Source organism: Thunnus albacares, chromosome 20 (genome assembly GCF_914725855.1).
Source record: "Thunnus albacares chromosome 20, fThuAlb1.1, whole genome shotgun sequence".
Taxonomy (NCBI): Eukaryota; Metazoa; Chordata; class Actinopteri; order Scombriformes; family Scombridae; genus Thunnus; species Thunnus albacares.
In genome coordinates, this window is record NC_058125.1 from 16,081,444 (window position 1) to 16,102,972 (window position 21,529).

Below are 21,529 nucleotides of genomic sequence, written 5' to 3' on the forward strand. Positions count from 1 at the left end.
ATTATAATTTTTGTTTGTCCATCAGAGAAAAATAAGTAAAAGTTGAGAAAAACGTTATATATATTCATACTGGTTACCATGGTGATTTAGAGGTCTTTCAGTTGCCGGTGTGTACTTGCATAAATTTAACACGCAAATGTTTGCCTTTGGCGAATGACAAGCTTAACGTTTAAATGATGTTCACTGTTGTTAAATAGTATAATAAATACTGAAGTTAATTGGCAGAGAGTAACAAAAGAGTCCTCTCGCCCCGATTTCAGACAGGCACAAAATAAACAGCTATACTGTTTTTGAGGTCCTGCGGCGCCGAGGTCAGGAGGGTGTTTTCGCGGTGTCTCCTCCATATCGTCCTACACCGGTCTCTGCCGCTTTTCCTGCTGTTTTACCTCTAGCACAAGTTGACAGCAACACCACCAACAACACTAATCCTCGGTAAGTAGTAAGCCGTGTTATTATGTAACGATAGGTTGTTAGTTTTGAATTTTGTTGGAATGTCAGCAAGCAAGATGGCTATCAAACGTCCCATTTGCTAGCTGCAAAACGCCCCCTACCACCCTCATGTGTTCAAACTCCCTCAAAATAATGTAACAGTGACTGTGTAATATTCCTTGTCGTGTCATTGGCAAAGTTCACGCCTATTTGAACATGAATTTTAAAAAAATGACATAAATGGACAATCCTCAACTGCGTATACATTTAATTAGTAGAAAAATCTCTCCAGGTACAAAGAATTAAGTCTACAAACAGCTGCTTTGTCAAATAATTCCATACTGAACACTAATAATGGTAAAGAAAAAGACACATGAAGTAGTGTTTTTCAAGGTATGCTATCACACGTTTAGCACTAAATGTCACCAAGTAATTTGTCCTGGATTGTTAAGGTTCCTGTTCCTGTTAAGCAGGCAATAGTGTCTCAATCTCAAGCTTCCGACGTCTAACCTTGACCGTGAGGAGACGTGACATCAGAAACCGAGAGTAATGGAGATCGTGTGATTGAAGTGTGCCAGTGCATACCCTGCATAATAACTAGTTAATGAGATAATAATTGGTGTTAATAGTTTTTTTTTTTTAAACATAACTCGCTCAACTGTTTCCCTTTTGTTTTTGTTTTTTTTACTGTTATGTCTTTATTATTGGTCCAAAAGTAGTCAAATACAAATTATTGAGTGTAACACTTGTAGAGTCTGTTTATGTCAGCCAATAGGTTTGACTTTTATTTGTCTGTTTTCATGATTTCCTGGTATTATAATTTTTGTTTGTCCGTAGAAGAAAACGAAGTAAAACATTATTTTAGCATATAGGATTTAGAGGTCTTCCAGTTGCCAGTGTATACTTGCACAGATTTAGCAAAAAAAAAAAAAAGACTTTCGGAAAAAAACTATATTTTACTATATGTCTTTGATATGGATCCAAATTAATCAAGTGTAACAATTATAGAATCTCCTTATAAGATACCAGCATGTGTTATTTTTTTAATATGTAGAATTTAAACTCCTCCGAGGTGGCTAAAATGCCCACATTTCCAGTAAAGATATCTAGGTCATGACTTCAGTGTCCCCAGTGGTAGCTATAGCTCTGGTTGTGAACTTTTTCTTTTGTCCTTTAAAGCCTTTGCTAGTTTACAGATACATGTTTTTCTGACTTGTCCACACACATGTTTAGTTTCAATCAACAAGTGATTTATTTTGAAACATGCATTTTTTTTAATTATCACAATCTTCAACCTTTAAAGGACCAGTGTGTAAGATTTAGTGGCATCTAGTGGTGAGGTTGCGGATTGCAACCAAATGAATACCCCTGGGCTACTGTAGAAACATGGCGGGCTCCATGGGAGAGGACCTGCTCCCTATGTAGATATAAACGGCTCATTCTAAGGTAACAAAGACACAGTGATTCTTATTTTCAGGTGATTATACTCTAATTAAAACATACTTATGAGTATTATATTCCATTTCTGCCAAGTCTGTTCCACTAGATGCTACTAAATCTTACACACTGGTCCTTTAAGATATGTCTCTACGTCACCATTTACACACTCTGAATTTTTATTTCTGTTACAGGCATAATGGCAATTCCACCAACATACACAGACCTTGGAAAATCAGCAAAGGACATCTTCAATAAGGGATATGGTAACTGGAAGCAAGTTAAAAGGCAGTTTTATAAGTGTGTTTTTATTGACCCTCAGACGACAGGATGGCTGTCTCAGAAGCATTATCCAGCTCAGTGGTTAGTTCCTCACTGTCACTATCCTTGCAGGTTTTGGACTGGTTAAGCTTGACGTGAAGACAAAGTCTGCAAGTGGAGTGGTGAGTTTAGCTGTTACTGTAATTAAACAGTACACAATGGCAGATGATATCAGCTAATTTTACATTATCATGATATGTCAAAAATATGTTTGATAATGCATCCTTAGCAAAAATGTTTGTCCATGTCATGTGTATATGTTTAAAAACAAATATCAGCTGATATATCATCAGATTTTCCAACATAAACACATAAGTGGATGAACGTCTTCAACCTGTTATATTGTTGTCATTTAGGAATTTAAGACATCCGGGTCATCCAATGTAGACACCAGCAAGGTCACTGGAACTCTGGAAACCAAGTACAAGTGGGCTGAGTATGGGCTGACGTTCACAGAGAAGTGGACCACAGAAAACACACTTGGGACAGAAGTTTGTGTTGAGGATCAGGTAAATTTAAAAACTCCTGTCATGCTGCTGATCACCCTGCCTATGACACAGCTCCAAATTAAGTGTGCCTGATGAAACTATTTTCTTCTTTAGATCACCAAAGGGCTGAAACTTACTTTTGACACTACATTCTCTCCAAATACTGGGTATGCTGCAGAAAAAATATCACTTATCAAATCAGTACTCTAAAATCATTGATCTAAAAATACTTTCTTATTTTAATTTTCTCCTTTTTTCACAGCAAGAAGAGTGGCAAAGTCAAGACAGCTTATAAAAGGGAGTACATTAACGCTGGTGTTGATGTGGATCTAGATTTCGCTGGTCCTACCATCCACGGAGTAGCAGTGGCTGGCTATGAGGGATGGCTGGCTGGCTACCAGATGAGCTTTGACACAGCCAAATCCAAGATGACCCAGAGCAACTTTGCTGTTGGCTACAAGACTGGAGACTTTCAGCTTCACACCAATGTGTATGTTTTGACATAACTATATTTAAACCAAGCAGCATGAGTACCTTAAAGGACAAGTTCACTCAGTCGTCCGAATTAGTCAAATCAAGTAGATATTTTTCAACATAAGTCTTTTTAGTGCCAAAGTCCCTCTTTTTGTTACTATACTTCCACTGTAGCTCAACAGGGAAACACTGTCTGAGGAAACACAAAGAGGGAATTTTATGCTAAAAAGACTGTAAATGTGGCAGATATCCACTTGATATGACTAACACCGACTGCTGAAGGGGGTTTTGGCCCCCATCACTTGAAAGCGCATTTGATGGTGATCTTTTAATAGCCAGTATGAACAGGAGGAATGATTACAGCGAGGAACACGTCTTTAAGTGTTTATCCCTATCCTTTAACTGTAGAATAAAACAAATACTGTGAATCTGAAGAAAATGATCTATTTCTCCTGTGGTATTTTTTTCTCAGGTGTTACAAGAAAACTGACATGAAGTTGTTGTTGTGCCTGTTTTCTTTTTTTCAGAAACGATGGTTCAGAGTTTGGTGGATCCATTTACCAGAAGGTAAACGACAAACTGGAGACTGCTGTGAATCTTGCCTGGACAGCAGGCAGCAACGGCACTCGCTTTGGAATTGGTGCTAAATACCAGTTAGACTCCAGTGCCTCCATATCGGTAAGTGCCTTTTTACTTATGCTAAGAAGGTTATGTTGTCAGAGGGATAGCTCAAAAAGATATTAACAGTTCAGTCAAATTTTGTAGAGAGTCAGCCTTTGAGCCATCTTTAATTCCTTGACCATTAACTTTAATGCAGATTTGGATCTAGATGCAGATTAAATATTTCTTTTTGATCCATTTCTATCATTAAAACAACACATTTGGAGGTGTTTGTCCAGCCTTGGATGAGGTATGCTTTCTGTGAGTGCTTTCAAGTCAAATTCTTAATGCGTTTTCTTCAGGCTAAGGTGAATAACTCCAGCTTGGTAGGAATTGGATACACCCAGACTCTGCGGCCTGGTAAGAACCATCTCTTCTTAATGATACAACTCAACACAATTCCAAACATCATGGACTTTATTTCCAGTAACTTTTAAAAAATGTATTCAATTTTTGGTTCCAGGTATGAAACTAGTCCTGTCGGCACTTGTGGATGGAAAGAATATCAACGCTGGTGGTCACAAACTTGGTCTGGGGCTGGAGTTGGAGGCATGAGGATCTGTTCCACCATTTCACAAGAAGAGGAATATCAGCTGAATCTAGCATTGATCCTTCCTGTCTGGTCAGCAACAGATGTTGTAAAGAAATGAAGCCAAAACAATAAAAACCCAGTTCTCGAGCACTACTAGGATGGAAACCTTTCCTCCACCAGCCTCCTTTCGTTGTAGCTACAATAACTAGTCAAGTTTCAGTCAAATGTATTAATAAATCATTTACTCCTTTTGCCTATTTGTCCTGCATAGGGAAAACCATGTTGAATGTTGGCTTCTACAGTTTGACAATCCAGGAATGGTTCCAAAAACACAAAACCTTGTTATCTTGCTAAAGTGTGATGATGTAGAATGTAAATCTGAGCTGTTATTTTGCACAGTAGAATATATCTTTATTTTAATCTCTTCCTTTGTTTTAATTGCACATTTTAATTTATATTTTGGAAGTGATGTTCTGCCTGTTGGGAGGATTTACTCCAACTCTCTTGGCTCGTCTTCACTTATCTTTGTGGAAAGGCTTAACTATGCTGTGTGGTGAGTTTCAGACTCCTACCTTAAATACCTGCTTTTAGGTTATGAGACTGCTAGATGGATTTTAATTTTCCCTCAGTGTGACTTGAGTGAAAGAATATTTGACTGAATCATCCACCTCTCTTCCTGTTTGAGGACTGTAAACACTAATCAGGAACCTGTTTGGCGTGTGTCTACCTTTGCAATAAAGTCTTCAAGTCAACCTTTATACTTGCCTGGAATTTGAGTATTAAATGTAATTCGACACCATGGAGAAAGGAGTAAAAATTGTTAGCTTTAAATAATGATGAAATACAAAAAACAAATGGGTTTAGTTTTATTTTAATAGTTTTTAGTTTTTTTAATCAAGTTTTATTCAAATGTTGCAATTAGTCATGTTACAGGGAATGAACTACCATTATAGAAATGACATAAAAATAAGGTGTTCCATAATTCCCACATTAACCTTCAGTGATATGAGCCTAGAACCTAATACATATGCTTAAGCTACCATCACATCCTCCACATTATAATTAACCTTAAGGTAACAGTGTCCCAGTATTGCCACCACCCTCTTAAGCACCATAAATCATTGCACTTATTAGACACCTTTTCTATAGTTTGATAGCCAGTGTCAACCCATCTCCAACAGTTAGCATGCTCAGGCTGATCCGAATGTCTCTGTGCAACTTCTTGTTCAGCTTGTCAATGGCCACAGTGTCTGCGTCGTCTGGGGAAGGATTCACCACCTTACCGCCCCACAGCACCTGCAGGACCGCAAACAAGGATTAAAGAGAATTATCTGCTTGAAGTGATGACTGCAATTGCAAGAACTTGAAATGAAAAATGTGTCTAGGGTGTAGCTCTTACATTGTCAATAGCAATAATGCCTCCTTTCCTTAACAGCTGCAGAGACTTTTCAAAGTAGTTGTCGTAGTTGACTTTGTCTGCATCGATGAAGGCAAAGTCAAATGTTCCAGCTTCGCCAGCAGCCAGGAGATCATCTGAAAGCAATGAGAGGAAACAAAAGTAAACTACACTTCAGGTTATATACAACATCACCAACACAGTGTACTGTAACTGTCACCCCACGTCTCCAGCTGGTCAACAAAACTACTGCTGGATAAACTCATCTGCCCGCAGAGTTTTTAAATAGCTAATTATACTTAACTAAGTAAGTACAATCACTTTAAAATGGTCCATAAATTTTAGCCATGTACCAAATAAAATATAAAAGATATCTCACTTGTTTTATAGCTGCTGCTGCTATTCCCAAAAACAGTTGGACAAATGTGTCCTGGTTTGGTGATTACACACACTTACAAAAGAATTAGCGATGATACTCTGATGATAATTGTCTTTTTGAAAACATATTATTTCATCATTCAAAAATCAACAAGCAGTTCCCATTTTAGACTAGTACAGTGTATGAATCCTTAAACTTTCTGACATTAAAGTTATTTAAATATCTTCTTTGGTGATAACATCATGATTTTTTATGTACTTTACTATATGTTGTTTGATACATGGGTAGATGTTCCACTAACTCTGTATACTGGTCAATAAGGTAAAGAAAAAAAAGAAAAAAGGTAAATAAATATATTTAAGGTAAATCAAGGCCACCTGATCTTGATGACTGCGTAACGATTTGTGCACGTGACATCAACGTCGCTACGTTTACGCTCACGTTAGCTTTTGCGGGGGAAATTTGATTCAAGTGTGAATAACTCAAAAACGAGGTTTTAAATGCTAAAAAAAACCAAACTATTGTGTATTCAGCAAATTCAGAGATAATTAACACTGAATTTCTACCAATGTCGGAGGACAAAGAGAAGACGAACAAGTGGATGTGTTTGGTGGGCCACCTGAAATCCATTATCCAGGTACCAAAACGTTTAACAGGAGTTGACGTTATAACGTTAGTTGCCATTTTGTATATCAGGTAATTTAGTATCTTAAGTCTTTAAGGTATAACGTTAATACCTTAGTTGCCATTTTGGATATCAGGTAACGTTATCTTAAGTTTTTGAGGTAAAACAAATCGTGCGGCTATGTCACTTTGCATCAGAGCTCATTAGCTTAGCTTAATGCTAAGTTAACCGGAACCTGTTGGGGTTTTAAACAGCTGCATGCTAAGCTGGACGATGGACAAAATCAAATATCACTATTTTTGACGTAATACCTCGATATCGATATTGCAACAATATTGTAGGGATGACTATTGGTGCTTGACTAAGTGGGTAAAGGCAAATAACATAACAGCTAGCTATATCAGTCCGGTGGGTTCAGAAAATTGGATCACTTTACTGTAATGCAGCCTTTAAAACCAGGAAAAGCCAACACTCATGACATATTACGATATTCAAAATCTAAGACGATATCTAGTCTCATATCACCATATCGATATAATATCAATATATTGCCCAGCCCTAGTTTCAGCTTTCGGATTTCTGATTTTCCGGTTCAGCCGACCATTTTATCATTTAGAAATAACACTGATACAATATATAGCATATTTTACAAGTTATAGTCTAGATGCACTTTTGTTTATCACTATCAGCCTGCTCTTTTATGTTTTAATACTATTGTGCATCATATCATTGGATATTTTGCCCCTCGAAGAATAACGTCTAACCAATAAATCTTTTAAATATAATCTTAAAAAAATATAATAATTAAACTTGAAATTAGTAATTGGTCTTATATTACATTTATTATTATATTTTCTGTGACTTTCACCCAGGTGAGGGAAAAAATCCCATGTCTCACCTACGTTACTGACAGACATGTCAGTCTGCACGTCCTCCTTGCAGGAACAACTTGCGCTGGTACATTAGTTAATGGCATTCAGTTTTATCATATAATCAGTAATCCTCTTTCTGGCATCAAAAATGAATTGAGGCAGGTGAAATGCTTCTTGAAATGTAATTACAAAATGATAATAGTTTGACACAGTGTTGTCTTCATGAGATCATTTAACTTTAGTTTAATGATCTGAGCTTTAGAGATATGCCTTTATACTGAACTCTATGGCCTTGCAGCAGGTTTATCCTAAACTTGAGATACAGTGACCACAGTTGGCATTCAGCTGATTTTTACAGGACACAGAAACTGGTTTTAGACTACATAACCCACAGCTACAGTAAACTGCAGCTTCTGAGGACAAACAAAACATAATGTTCTGGACAATGCAGGTTAATACCCATATTAAACCTGAAATGTCAGCTGTGGTAATGGCAGAGTGACAGCCCCAGTGAAATCATACATCTCCTGTCAAATTTTGTAGAACATTAAATCATGAAAACAGATGCATTACTGTACCCAGAGTTTTCAATGCTGGCTGTATGCGTAGATCAATTTTTTTCTCAACTCCAGCCTGTAAACAAAGAGAAACAGGATGAGAAATATATATACATATACAGTGGAGGAAATAAGTATTGAACACATGAACATTTTTCTTCATTAAACATATTTCAAGTGCAGCTATTCCTATGAAATTAAGACCAGACATTGGTATTAACTCAATAAGGCAACACGGCTAAAGAAATAATAATATTCCAATCAATAAAAATAGTTATGTGCATTAAATTGGAGTGACACAGAAAAACAGCAACAAACATGCAGTAAGAAAAAGCACTGAACCAGGTGATTCCACTAATTAGTCCTCTTACCTGTGCTAATTATAATCAGCTGGATTAGTGCATGTGGCTATTTGTACCATCTGTGAATGCAATCATTTGTTACCAAGCTGTCACACAAGAACCATCTCATGAGGGGTAGAGGCAAAGAGCTCTTCCAAGACCTTTGCAACAAGATTGTTGAGCAACATAGGAATGGCTCAGGTTACCGACTGATTTCTCAACTCCTAAATGTTCCCATAAGCACCACTCGGGCCATTAATTGTAAGTGGAAGAAGCATCACTCCACCATCAACGAGCCACGCACAGGAGCTCCTCGCAAGATTTCTGACCGGGCAGTAAGAAAATTAGTCAGAAGAGTAACTCAACATCCAAGGACCACTTTGAAAAGAGCTTGAGAAAGACCTGTAAAGAAGCAGGTGCACAGTCACAGAGAAAACAATAGACAATACACTCCACCACCATATGTTGAAGCTCATTTGAAGTTTTTCGTTGATGGATAATTTTAGTCCTAGTTTTCGTCAATGACATTTTTTCACTGACGAAAATGAGACAACAACTAAATAGAAAAATAATTTATGAAGCCAAAACTATGACAAAATCTATTGACACGTTCGTCAACAAATAAAAATGAGACGAAAATCTTGGGGAGAGACGAGTTGGGAAGAGGTCAGACATGGGTAAATACCCCCCCCCACCCTCCATTATTCAAACTCACAGGTACAGAAGACCTCCGATGACAGTGATGAGCCACTGAGTGCAAATAAAGCTAATACATCCCAGCAGAATATTTCAACAGCTCTTCTAAGTGCTCCTAAGTACAAAAGTGACTCTAGAGACCAACATACTGAGGAGGAGGGCATAGATAATGGATTGAGCGAACAGGATTACTGGTCACAACAACTGAAGATGAGGGGTTTGTTCTAATGATGGAAACAGTATAATTATTCAGGGAGAGTAGGCCTTATGCTCATTGGTGTTATTTTGTTATTGTCTGAGATGGTCTGTCTGAGTCTTTTGCGAAAAAGCAAGGCCGTATTCTTATTTCTTTTGTATGAGACTGGGTTTTATTTGTATTGGATTTTAAGATAAATAAAGACATGTTTGATATCACAACAGTTAAAACTGTCTGAATTGCATGTTCAAACCTCAATACCATTCCATAATAAGAGACGGATGTTTCCTCCAGGAATCTATAGAGTTTGTAGATCAATCTGTGTATATACAGACAATTATTTGGAAATTCTGGAGAAATGTTTAAATAACGCATTACACTTTAACTAAACCTGTTTAGTTGACTAAATATAAGATTTTAGTCGACTAAATCTATAGTATGTCCTAAATCCTATGATATTTAGTCCACTAAAACTAGACTAAAACAATTCAGATGACTAAAACTAAATGGCATTTTAGTCAAAAGACTGACTAAAAAAATCAAAATTTGCTGTCAAAATTATTTGGAGAAGCCTGTAGATTACTGGAAGAATGTGGTGTGGTCAGATGAGACAAAAATTTAAATTTTTGGCACTAACACTGTGTGCCATGTTTGGAGGAGAAGTGGCTCTGCATATGACCCTTAAAATACCATACCTACAGTGAAGTTTGGAGATTGAAGCATTATGATATGGGGCTGTTTCTCTTCTCATGGTATCCAAATTGTTGAAGGGAAGATGAATGGAGGCATGTATCGAGATACTCTTGAGAAGAATCTTTTGCAATCCACCAAGGCAATGAGGATGAGAGGCAGGTTGACCTTCCTACAGGACAATGATCCAAAACATACTGCAAAGGAGACTCTCAACTGGTCCCAGAGAAAGAAGATAAAGGTGTAGGATTGGCCCAGTCAATTACCCAACTAGAACCCAATGTGTGGAAGGAACTGAAGATAAAGATTCACCAGCGGGCCTCCTGAAATCAACATTTGAAGACCGTCTGCTTAGAAGAACGGGCCAAAATCCCCTCTGGACACTGTGAGAGATGAGTTTCTTCGTACAGGAAGCATCTTGAAGCTGTCATTGCAAACAAAGGCTTCTCCTCCAAGTATTAAATACATTTCCGTTAGTGTGTTCAATACTTTTTTCCTGTGTCATTTAATGCACATAACTTTTCTTATTGATTTTAATGTTATGATTTCTTTAGCTGTGTTGCATTATTGATTTAATACCAATGTCTGGTCTTAATTGCATGTGAATAGCTGCACTAGAAATATGTATACTGAGAAAAAATGATGACGTTGAATACTTATTTCCCCCACTGGAGATGTTTTGCAGTATATCACCATTTCTTTAGTGAGTGTATTTGCATGCATGATAATTTATTTATTCTGTTTTTGAGTCAGTTATGCAAACATGATGTTTAAATTAACCCAGTTTTGCTCTTTTCTGGATTATGATGGATCAAAATAAGATTTAGAAGGTTGTATTAGCCTTGATACAGCTAACTGTAGGTTAACAGTTACAGTAAATAGATTTACCCTCAAATAAAACCACATTAAGAACATTGCAAACATTAAGAAGAGGCGGAAGGCTGCATTTATGGACTGTGAATAATAAGTCATGAATCAACTTTTTTAGGCAGTGTGGATGCAAATTATTTGAAATTTTAAAAAATGGTGGTTCACTTTTTTTTATAGTGGTAATATATCATCAAACTTCCATAGGGCTGCAACAAATGGGTATATTTATTTTACATTCATAATTTTTTTGATTAATCATTTAGTCTGGGTCAAAAAATGGTAAAAAGCCAGTAACAATTTCTGAAAAAATTTCATCAAAATTGCTTGTTTTTTCCGGCCAACAGTTAAAACTCAAAGATGGTCAATAAACAAAAAATATAAAGCAGAAAACACAGCAAACAGCAAATTCTCCCATCTGAGAAACTGGAACCAGCAGATGTTTGCTTGATAATTACTCAAAGGATTCACTGATTGTCAATTTTTTTTAATTTTCTGTAAATCAGTCAATATTTTAATCAACTAATCTGTTATCACACAAAAGACTAATAGACACTAAAGTATGCTCCACATGCAGATGTACAGACTTGCGCCAAACAGAACTACAGTACGTTTATTACCTGTGATGCATGAAAATCCTCTGCAATGATCAGCACTTTGCAGTATGGGAATAATACAGGAATATTACACGTCATTTACTGAACCCCAAGATAAAACATATAGTGAGTTGACTGATAGTAAAACACAGATGTAAACTGTACCTCTTTCCAGAAGGGTTTGCCGATGTTGGGGTAGTCCTCTCTGATATCACATGCCACCACGACACCATCATCAGGCAGAGCCAGTGCAATGCTCAGAGTGTTGTAACCTGTGTAGACGCCTGAAAATGCAATGATAAGGCACTAAGATCCACATGAAAGATGACACCAGAAAGAGCAAAATGGTCTCTTTTAATTAGACTTTAAATAACATTCTGTTTTTGCACACTGTGTTTTATATGTAGTCAAGTAATTGGGTTGCTGTCAGCTTTCTGCAGTGATTAGATTTCTTAAACTTCATGTGTATAAGAAACCTGGCTTCTATGATCGGGGTAGGAGATTAGAGACACCTGATTTCCTTGGATAGATTCCTCCTGGAGAGAGATTTCTTGGCCACATACTGCATACGTGTACCTGGGTATCTAATCATCTTTTCACATGTCTGCAGGTGCATGACAATTAATCTGCTGATTAGTTTTTTAATTAATAGGTTAATCACTTGGTCTATAAAATATAAGAAAATTGTGAAAAATGTCCATCGCAGTTTTCCAGTATCCAAGGTGATGTCTTTAAATTGCTTGCTTTGTTTGATTGAAAGTCTAAATATTCAGTTTACTATGTTATAAAAGAGGAAAGGACAGAGGAAAGCAGAAAAATTTCAGATTGGCTAAGCTGAAATCAGACAATTTTTGGCTGAAAAACAATTAGTTTTAGTCAACAAATAGGTGACTTGATTTGATTTGATTTGAGCTGATTCACTTTGATCGACTAACCAATTAAGCTGTGACTGAAACTGACAACATGCAGTAAGGCAGTTTCCACCACTGAACGGTTGACCAACTTATTCGTAAAATTTACATTCATTCACACTGTAATAAAAAACTGCAGTCTCACTACAGAGCCTGTTACCTCGCTGTCAGTCCAAATGCTCTGCCAAAAAAAAAGAAGACTTTTTTTTCTGATAGACTTAAAAGGTGCCATGGTTCCAAAATTTCAGGGTTTGGAGAGGAGTCTGATTACCGACCTGCCACATGTTAAAGCAGATCTTAGAGTGACCAGGTTACTAGAATGCATGTGGATGCAATTTTTGCACAACCTGGTTTCTCCTAGTAACCTGGTCTCTCATGTGCATATAAAGGTCTGAACAGGTAAAGGACTGTGGAGTCTCAACTGTGAAAAACTTGCACGCTTCAAAGACTGAATGTGATGTTAAAATCTGACATTACCGATCTCTAATGCCTTCTTGGCTCCTATTAGTTTTGCCATATTGGCCATGAACTGCGACTGCTCACAGGCGACCATCATGATGTTCCAGGAGTGTTCCATTGTCCTCTGAAAGCAATGAGCGGAAACCAGTTGCTTAAGTTGCACAAATTACATCATGAGTCACGATTACATCCTATGACATAAAGTGCTTTATTGTGCCAGAGCAAGGCAATATTTCAGACACCAAGACACACTTACCAGTCTGAGTTCTTTCAGGGCCGGATGCTCCCTCATGGAATGATTGAGGACATACTGCAACAGCGGGTTATCTTTTCCCTCACAGTGACTTTTGGAGATGCTCATTCTGGAAGATTTCTTTTTCCCTGAGGGCAAACACGAACAATGAAACAATTATAAGGACCTTAAGAGCATGATGACATCATGGGACCTATAGAACCATCCAGCTTATACATCTTTCAGGAAACTGTCTAGTTAATGTAATTTATTTTTTGATATAGATTAGATAAAACTGTAATGATTTTTTGCAGGAAATTTAATAACATAGACCATAGACTCATGTGACATCAGTATAGTGTGTTTCTGGCCTGCATGTGCACCATGTATTTTCTAATGTTTACCAAGTAGTTGCACTGGTGCAAATGAGAAACTTGATTTTTTTTTTTATACATGTCATTTCATGGACTGTTTGTACATCACTTGATATTAATGTGTATTTCGAAGGCTTTGCAGTTTTGCCATTACGCGTAAAGTAGCTGAATCCCTCCCTGGGCTCGGTGAGGTACTAGAGGGGACTGAATGGGTATAAGAGGACTTTGTACTGGGCGGTCTCCAAATTTTAATCTGTGCAACTCTGTAAACATGAGGCAGTTTGTCTGGAGAATACATTGTATCACACTGTTTGAGGTATAAAAATAACACTGACATGATCATGCATACTGTTTTAGTTTAACTGTTAAGTTTTCCTAGTCTACTGGGTCACTGATCGGCACTGTAACCATGTAATTCCCTGATAATACTCAGGACTGAGCTGCTTGACCTGCTGTATGATGTAACTGCAGCTGAAAAAAAGGTCCTTTGAGGCAACAAAGTGCACTTGAACTTAAATCTGTCCATGTAGCATTCACTTGTCCACATAAACCCCCAGTCTCTGATATTCATTCAAACCACTTTAACCCAAAACTGAAAAATTAACAGATTGCAGATTTGTTTAAAAAAAAAAAAGCATTTTAATTTTTTCCCCTCTGTCCAGACCACATAAATCTGAGTCTACGATGAAAATTGTTGTACCTTTGTAAGTCGAACCTGGGACTGATCTCCATATAAAACTTAGAAGCAGATTTGAAATTTTTAAACATTTATGAAATGGAATTTAGACTAAACAAACATGAGTGCATAGTCTTCTCCGTCACACTGCCCTCTTTGATTCCCTGCAGCTTTAAATTCGTATAGACTTGAACACCTGCGCTCTTACCAAAGAAATAACCAGCGACAAAAATGAATCCCAGTGTGATGGATCCAGCCAGGGCCTCTTTAGAAATATTTCGAAAAGTCATATCTAGAAAGCACAATTAGAGTACCACTTAAGCGAAAAACACGCATTACAGTGACCCCACCGTGAGCGTTTCCGCGTCGGCCGAGCGTGCTACCGTAATACTACGAAGAGAGGCGAAGCTCCGCTGTGAATGAGGCGTTACGGCCAGCGAGCAAGACCTCTGCTGCACATCAGTAGACTATAAGTTTAAGAAAACGGCTGCAACTATCATGTGACTGTCACTGTGTTTAGCAGCGATGCTACGAGGAAGACGTTGAACACAACAATGTAACGACTCCCAACAAGACAATCAAATGGAAAAATAGGTTTTTGATAAAAGTATTATATGCACTTCGTTACCCAAATGATGCAGAAATATGCAGAAAAAATGTGTTATCTTGCTAAGACTTGAGCCGCGTACTTAAACCCACGAAGCAATAAAGCGTTGCATTATTAAAACAGCTCACCGCTTAGTTGGGTCTCCTGGCGGTTGGTCTGTTGGGTCTGGGAGGGCGATTGAAAGAATTCCTGCTCAAACGAAGCTTAAAATTTCGTTCAGTCATGTAAAGATAATGCCTGTCATATGACCCACTGCAGCTCTTATGATAGGACTGTACAACAAACGCCCACTGGTGCTGGTGCTGCGTACAAGCTCGTGCCTCTTTTTTGGGGGGAAGATGGCAGGAGATGTAACAAAAAAAATTATGCCAAAGTTCAACTGAACAATAGTGAAAGAAGTATTCAAAACTATTACTTCAGTACAATACCAAAAGTTTATCTTTCTCTGGTAAAAGTCCTGAATTTAAATTTTATTCTTGAAGTATTATGAGCAAATGTACTTTAAGTATCAAAAGTAAAATTACTGTATTATGCAGAATTGCCTCCATTCAGAGTTTTATATTTTATATATTACATTATTGGATTATTATTACAAATGCATCACAAGCAGCATTCTACTTTGTATTTGATTGAGGTGAAACTACTTCATATAGTGTTGGGCGGTTTAGTCCATAACTAATCATCATATGTTAGAGGCTGATAATGTTTTTATATATAAAGTCTGCAAAGTAAGCTGTCATATAAATGTAGTGGAGTAAGCAAGTGCAATATTTTCCCTTTGTGGCGTGTGATGAAGTTTAACTTTGCATAAAATGGAAATTTTCATATTACATTTACCCTCAAAATTGTAAAGGATCTGTACTAAAGTATAATATTTTATTAGACAAATCATCTAATAAACTTATTGATAATAAATATGGTGAAGATAACATGAGACTCTTCCTTCTTGGATGATTAAGAACAAATAAAAATTGCTAAGGTGACTGAAGACATGTAATACAGTTGTTCATACAGAGAGGGGCAGTGTTGTCATGGTAATGAAGCTTAGAAAAACATTCTTTATAGTACAAAATTCCAGCTTTATGTTATCATCCCTCCTGCTCTGCACTGAAGAGGGAATTTCCTACTAAGAAGACTTATACTACAAGAAGATACTCACTTGTTTTGGCTGACTGCTTAAGCTTTAGATTAATTTTGGGATATATTTTTGCATAGAACAAGGATTGTGGATTTTGTCCCTCATCACTTAGATACATGTGAAGTTCATTAGAAAGGGATTTCTTGAATTATAAACTGGAGGGATGATTACAGCGACCAAAAACAGTTTCAGTCTAGATATTGACTATTGTTTTAAGTTCTTTAAGCATCCTCAAAAATACAAGTGCCAGATTACTCAACTGAAAAAAAAAAAATCAACTATTTTTATAACTGAATAATCATTTTAGTAATTTTTGGGCAAAAATGCCAAACATTTGCTGGATCCAACTTCTCAAATGTCAGGATTTTATGCATACTTAATAGTAAACTGAATGTCTTTGGGTTTTGGACTGTTGGTTGGACTAAATAAGACACTTTGATACACCACTTTGGACTGTGGGAAATTATAACAGGCATTTTTATTTTATATGTACATTTCCTGTATTTTCTAGCATTTCTAGACAAAATGATTTATTGAGAAAATAATTGGCAGATTAATCGATAATTAAAATAATAGTTAGTTGCCGCCCTTTGCAAGTGTGGGCTATATAATAGATGCAGTTGCATGAATGAAGTGACACTAAAACTTTTCACTGAAAAACTGAATTTCTTTACAAAAATATACCTCTATCTTTAAGGTACATGTTCAGTCGCAGGAGGACGTATTCAGGTGCTTTTAAATAAGAATAAATTGACATAAAACAGAGTTTGGTTTTAAGAATTAAAATGTATAAAGTAAATCTTCCCTGACTTTATATACAATATGCTATTTTGTTCTCATATTCATTATTTTTGTTGGTACTAGCACTTGGTGTATCCACATCTGGATTATATGGTAACCTTTAATTTATCAAACCAGGACTAGCTGTTCATTAATCACCAAACACCCGTACTGGTTTAACCTCAGTATCAGTGCAGACAGAGAAAAAAGAAAGCCGCGTGACATCAAGCTCCCTGTAAATTACAGACCATGTGATGGTAAATGTAATTGTATGATTACACCCTGTGTGTAATTCAGTCTTTGTTCTGGCAAGGCCACATCACCTCCACACACCCAGGGACTCTGTGTCTGTGTGTGTGTGTGTGTGTGTGTGTGTGTGTGTGTGTGTGTGTGTTTGTGTGTTATATGAGGGTGTTTACAATTGCCTAAAGGATGTTGTTTTGTGAGAACACTGTTATGCTACCTCCTACCACTTGCTACTGCCATGATGAGGGATGTTGCTTGGTTACATCTGTGTGAGATACATGAGGGAGTCAGAAGCAGATCACAATGTGGACCAGAGGGCAGCGATAACTATTTATTATCAGCCAATCAACCAAGGAGAGCCTGTAGCTCTCTTTCTTTATTGCGGCATATTCGAAACAGTTTTTGTGAAAAGCATAACCTATGTTGTTGCAATTAAGTTTTCATCCAGTATTCTGCCATCAAGAGCTATTGGTAATAGAAACAGCTTTCATTAACACATTACTCTCATAATTGTCACTTGTTACGTATAAATGTAAGTGGGGAAAAAACGCGTGTGCAGATTATTTAAGTATGTACGTAACAAACATACATACATACATAAAATCTCGCCATACAAAAACATAAAATACTTTTAGATAATGTCAAATATATTTGGATGATAATTTGACAAACAAAATAAAACAAAAGAACTTAAACCTGCAGTGCAGGACTTTTGTTGCCCCCTTCTGGCAGTGAGAGGAAATACACAAACACTGTCGACACGTGCTTACGTCATAGGCTCCGTCGCTACTGTTGCGGCTGTAAAATGGTGGATAAATTGTTCTGAGCGTCACACAACCCACACGAAATGACTCGTTATACTATCAGAATATGATCCATTCGGTCCGATAACATTTGGATAGTCTAGAAGAGCCTCACAGTTAAATTATTTTATCCTCATTCAAATTAGTAGAGAGTTAACTGGAAGTTAGCCGCTCGGCCGGCGGGTCTCTCTGGTACGCATGCTCTGCCCTTAATGCACAGTATGCATTCATCCAGCCAGCGCAGGAATGTCGCCACTGACACCAGAATTAAAAACTCTGTACTGTCAAATACAGACAGATTTACCTGGTTTAAGTTGGATAGACTTAATCAGTATTGTGTGAACTCATATGCAAAGGGCTCGATGTAACAGACGTTCATTCATGTGTAAAAGTTCTGCACTGCAGGTTTAAAAAAAAAAAACCTCATAAGTGTAGGGAGGTGTTTGCGAACTTTCAGTACATTCAGCAGATGTGGCTGCAGGCCTTCAACCCAAATGACAGCAAAGCAGATTTTGAGACATATTTGTGCTTGAAAAACAATGATTCCATGTATTAGTGATATATTATTTATTTTAGGTGGTAAACAAAAACCAAATCTGATGACTAGTAGAGAAAACATCCCTTAAGAAACTTTAAAATGCTTTAATCATCTCAAAATGTACTCACACCCCCAGATATAGAACAGAGGGTCCTTAAAATACTTAAAAATGTATGTTAGAGCAGAGAAGCATTAGCAACAAGGATGGTTTTACTTTTCTTCACTTCTTAAACTTTTCTATGCAGATTTTACCCAAATCCTATTATAAAAAGTTTAAACTTTGAAAGTATAAAATTAAAAATGAAGGGTTTCTGTCCCCCGATGTATTCAAAGCTTTGTAGCAAAAATGACCTCAGAGTCTGTGGCACGAATATAGTTTGCATTTTTCATTTTCTTTATCTCTTCCATATCATTTTCTTATCTTCAGTCTAGAGAATAAGGGAATACACAGAAGGAAATGTATCAACTACAAGCAGCTAATGAGCATCAACAGATTCTTGATACTTTTATTACTTAATGAGTGCTGCTTATCAGAAAACAATGTTACTACTGTATATTACACTGATAATGACTAAACAGAGAAACTTTATCAAAAACAAACAATGGCAACACATGTGAATGACGGTGATATCACAGGTTCCTGTTTGACTATGAGAGTGTGTAGAAGGTAGTGTTCATCAACAGAACAAGATTTGGTGCTGTTTTCTAAATTACACCTCTTTGTACCTGTTCTACTTGGTGGATAGCTTGCTATCTGATACTCTCTCTGCTCACTAATCTCCAGTTCCCAGGCAGCCAGTGGTTACTGACAGAGTCTGGACAGCAGGGGAGGATAGAGGATTCCTCCAGGGAGCTGGGACACTTACAGCTGGACTGCTGAGGTGTGGAGCTTGCCTCGGGGTAAGCCTCATGTGTGAGTAAACACCATAACAATCCAGCAGAGAGACACGCTTCCCGGGTCGGGGAATTTTCTGGTATGCCAGAACAATGTCTGACACTGTTGTGATGATTGAATTTTATAGGCCGGCCTGACTTGAGTCTTCTGTCTATGAGAAGCTGTGTTTTATGATGTCACATGCTGGGATGATTTATGTGCTCTGAAATGTGTTGGCCTTCATTGTATGTGATGAGGAAATATTCTGTTTTTATCTCAGATTACAGGAAGCTTTATGAATTTATTGTCTCTCTCCACATAGCATTTCAGAGAACTGTTAAGATTTAAGAGACCTATAAACATTAACCTTGTTACTTGCGACTATATTTTATTACTAAGCAAACACGCCTTGAAATTTTTAAACCAGAAGAATTTTAGATCTGAACTTTGCTCGTCAGACTTCTCTGCTCTCCCAGACAATGAAATGTCATGTAAGTCCGCTCTTCTCAACTCTCGAATTTGACTTTGGCAGCAGTCTTTCTCTTTGACTGACAGATGAGCGAGCGATATGACTCCATCAAAAAGTGCAGCCTGACAGTTTGATTTGACAGCCCTCTTCAAACCAAATATACTCCTTGTTCTTGGCACTACATCAAGTTGACAAGAAGAAAAGTGGTAAAAAAAAAATTGATGTAGATAACTACACTTTGATATACATTTCACTACAAAATAAAAGAAAAAAAATGTCCAAATACACACAAAGTGTCACCCAGTGTTCAGTTTTCTCATCATGCTTCTATCTTTTATGCTGTTACACAATACTTGTGCCTGTCAGACAAGTGATTGGCAGATTATTTCTTATCCCTTATATTGGTTTATTATTTATTGGTTATCTATTAATGTATTGATTTGTAGTTTTCAATTAACCATTTATTCTATAAAATGTCAAAATGTAGTGAAAAATTAGACTGATAATCAGACTGAATTGCCTTTCAGTGAATTTAATTGATTCAGCATGACATCATATTTCTGTAAAGACAGTTTTTGTTGGGAGGTTGAGTTGTTTGGGTTTGTTTTTGGCCTATCCAATCAGTAACGAGTGATGAGTCTGTCCCACCAACTTAATTTTCAGTTGACACTGAAGCTATGGAAGTAGGTGCTAAGAGCAGTTATATCAACTTTTTTCACAACAATTGAAGACGTGCAGATTTAAGTTTGGTCACTAGTGTAGGTCGACTAGCAAAAACCTGTATAGCTGCATCCTTTTAATCCACGCTTGTTGCCATTTTCTGTCCAATTTTCTGACTCTAGCACATGAAGATAACGTCGTTAATCTCGACCCTGCCAACAAACCTTTGACTGGTTGATTGTTTCTCCAACTGGGGAAAACAGACGTCAATAAGCACCACATCAGAGTTATTGGAATCGCTAAAAAAGTCAGACATGAGTAGCGATTTGGGGAACTGAAACCAGGGAAATGAAAATACCAATCACAAATTCCCAGAGACTACTTGTTTTATAACTTGAGCACTTGTTTTGTCAAACCAACATTCTAAAGAGAAATTTACATTTTAGCGTTTTTGCTTGTTAAATTACTTGTTGTTGATACAGTAACAGACTTTCACAATTTCACCATCATATTTTCTTATTGTTTAGATTTTATTAAATGAAATACAATTCCTCTCTTTGCTGTAGCATACTTAAATGTACGGTAGACATGATGTGAGTGATTTTGTTATAATAATGCATTATGCAGTGCTAGAATCTTAATGTACACACCAAAGAACTCTTAAAACCTAAGACCTACAAATGTGACCCTTTAATAGCCATTAAACAACATCTCTAGTCAATAATTCATCAATGCGAAATATTTTCTGCCATTAGCAGGGGGGCCTACATGAAGTTGTGATCTAGTCACTACATATTCTTGTAGTTCTGCTGTCATCACTCGAGTGTGTAAATCCTCATCATAGTGATATGCCTACATTCTGCTCTCCCATTTAGCTAATATAATGCATAGACCTAAATGATTCATGGCAACCATTTACATAATTCATAATTAAATCACAACCCGCTGGCTTGGAATTTATTAATAGTGAAAATGCATGTGCCGCCATCGTGATATACTAATTAATATCTTTAGTTATCATTGGCACATTGCTCACTCAGCTGGGGTCTGGTTATGGGGCAGGAATAATGCAATGCAACAACAAATTATCTGTGCATTTAAGTGGGAATGTCTCGGAGTGATGGCCACAATATGCATTTGCCTTAAGAACTTAATGGGGGAATCTGTTTTATCAGAGTTGTCACATGTTCTGGCTAATCATTTTGA

General features: G+C 37.0%; 2 protein-coding genes and 1 long non-coding RNA gene across 5 annotated transcripts in view; 2 read left to right on the forward strand and 1 right to left on the reverse strand.

Annotated features, from left to right (window-relative positions):
- Positions 1–292: 292 nt before the first annotated feature.
- Positions 293–5,099, forward strand: LOC122970756 (voltage-dependent anion-selective channel protein 2-like). Its single transcript, XM_044336949.1, has 9 exons — positions 293–432; positions 2,061–2,132; positions 2,260–2,309; positions 2,544–2,696; positions 2,790–2,842; positions 2,938–3,165; positions 3,677–3,827; positions 4,112–4,169; positions 4,273–5,099. Exons 2-9 carry the CDS (start codon positions 2,066–2,068, stop codon positions 4,362–4,364), a joined length of 852 nt encoding a protein of 283 aa, XP_044192884.1. The 5' UTR covers positions 293–432; positions 2,061–2,065; the 3' UTR covers positions 4,365–5,099.
- Positions 4,813–15,079, reverse strand: LOC122970757 (catechol O-methyltransferase domain-containing protein 1-like). Of its 2 annotated transcripts, none has more exons than XM_044336951.1 (7): positions 14,944–15,079; positions 13,183–13,307; positions 12,945–13,050; positions 11,722–11,840; positions 8,192–8,246; positions 5,741–5,874; positions 4,813–5,637 (listed from the first exon to the last, which is right to left on the reverse strand). In XM_044336951.1, exons 2-7 carry the CDS (start codon positions 13,285–13,287, stop codon positions 5,485–5,487), a joined length of 672 nt encoding a protein of 223 aa, XP_044192886.1. In that variant the 5' UTR covers positions 13,288–13,307; positions 14,944–15,079; the 3' UTR covers positions 4,813–5,484. The 2 variants fall into 2 exon arrangements, with proteins under 2 accessions (XP_044192886.1, XP_044192885.1); XM_044336950.1 differs by lacking the exon at positions 14,944–15,079 and adding an exon at positions 14,417–14,578.
- Positions 5,881–21,529, forward strand: part of LOC122970758 — a 155,077-nt gene continuing 139,428 nt past the window's right edge. Inside the window, exons 1-2 of one of the 2 annotated variants that reach the window (XR_006399320.1) lie at positions 5,881–6,753; positions 19,105–19,233. This is a non-coding gene — a long non-coding RNA (uncharacterized LOC122970758). The remainder of the gene's footprint in view (positions 6,754–19,104; positions 19,234–21,529) is intronic. The other variant, XR_006399321.1, reaches the window with a different exon arrangement.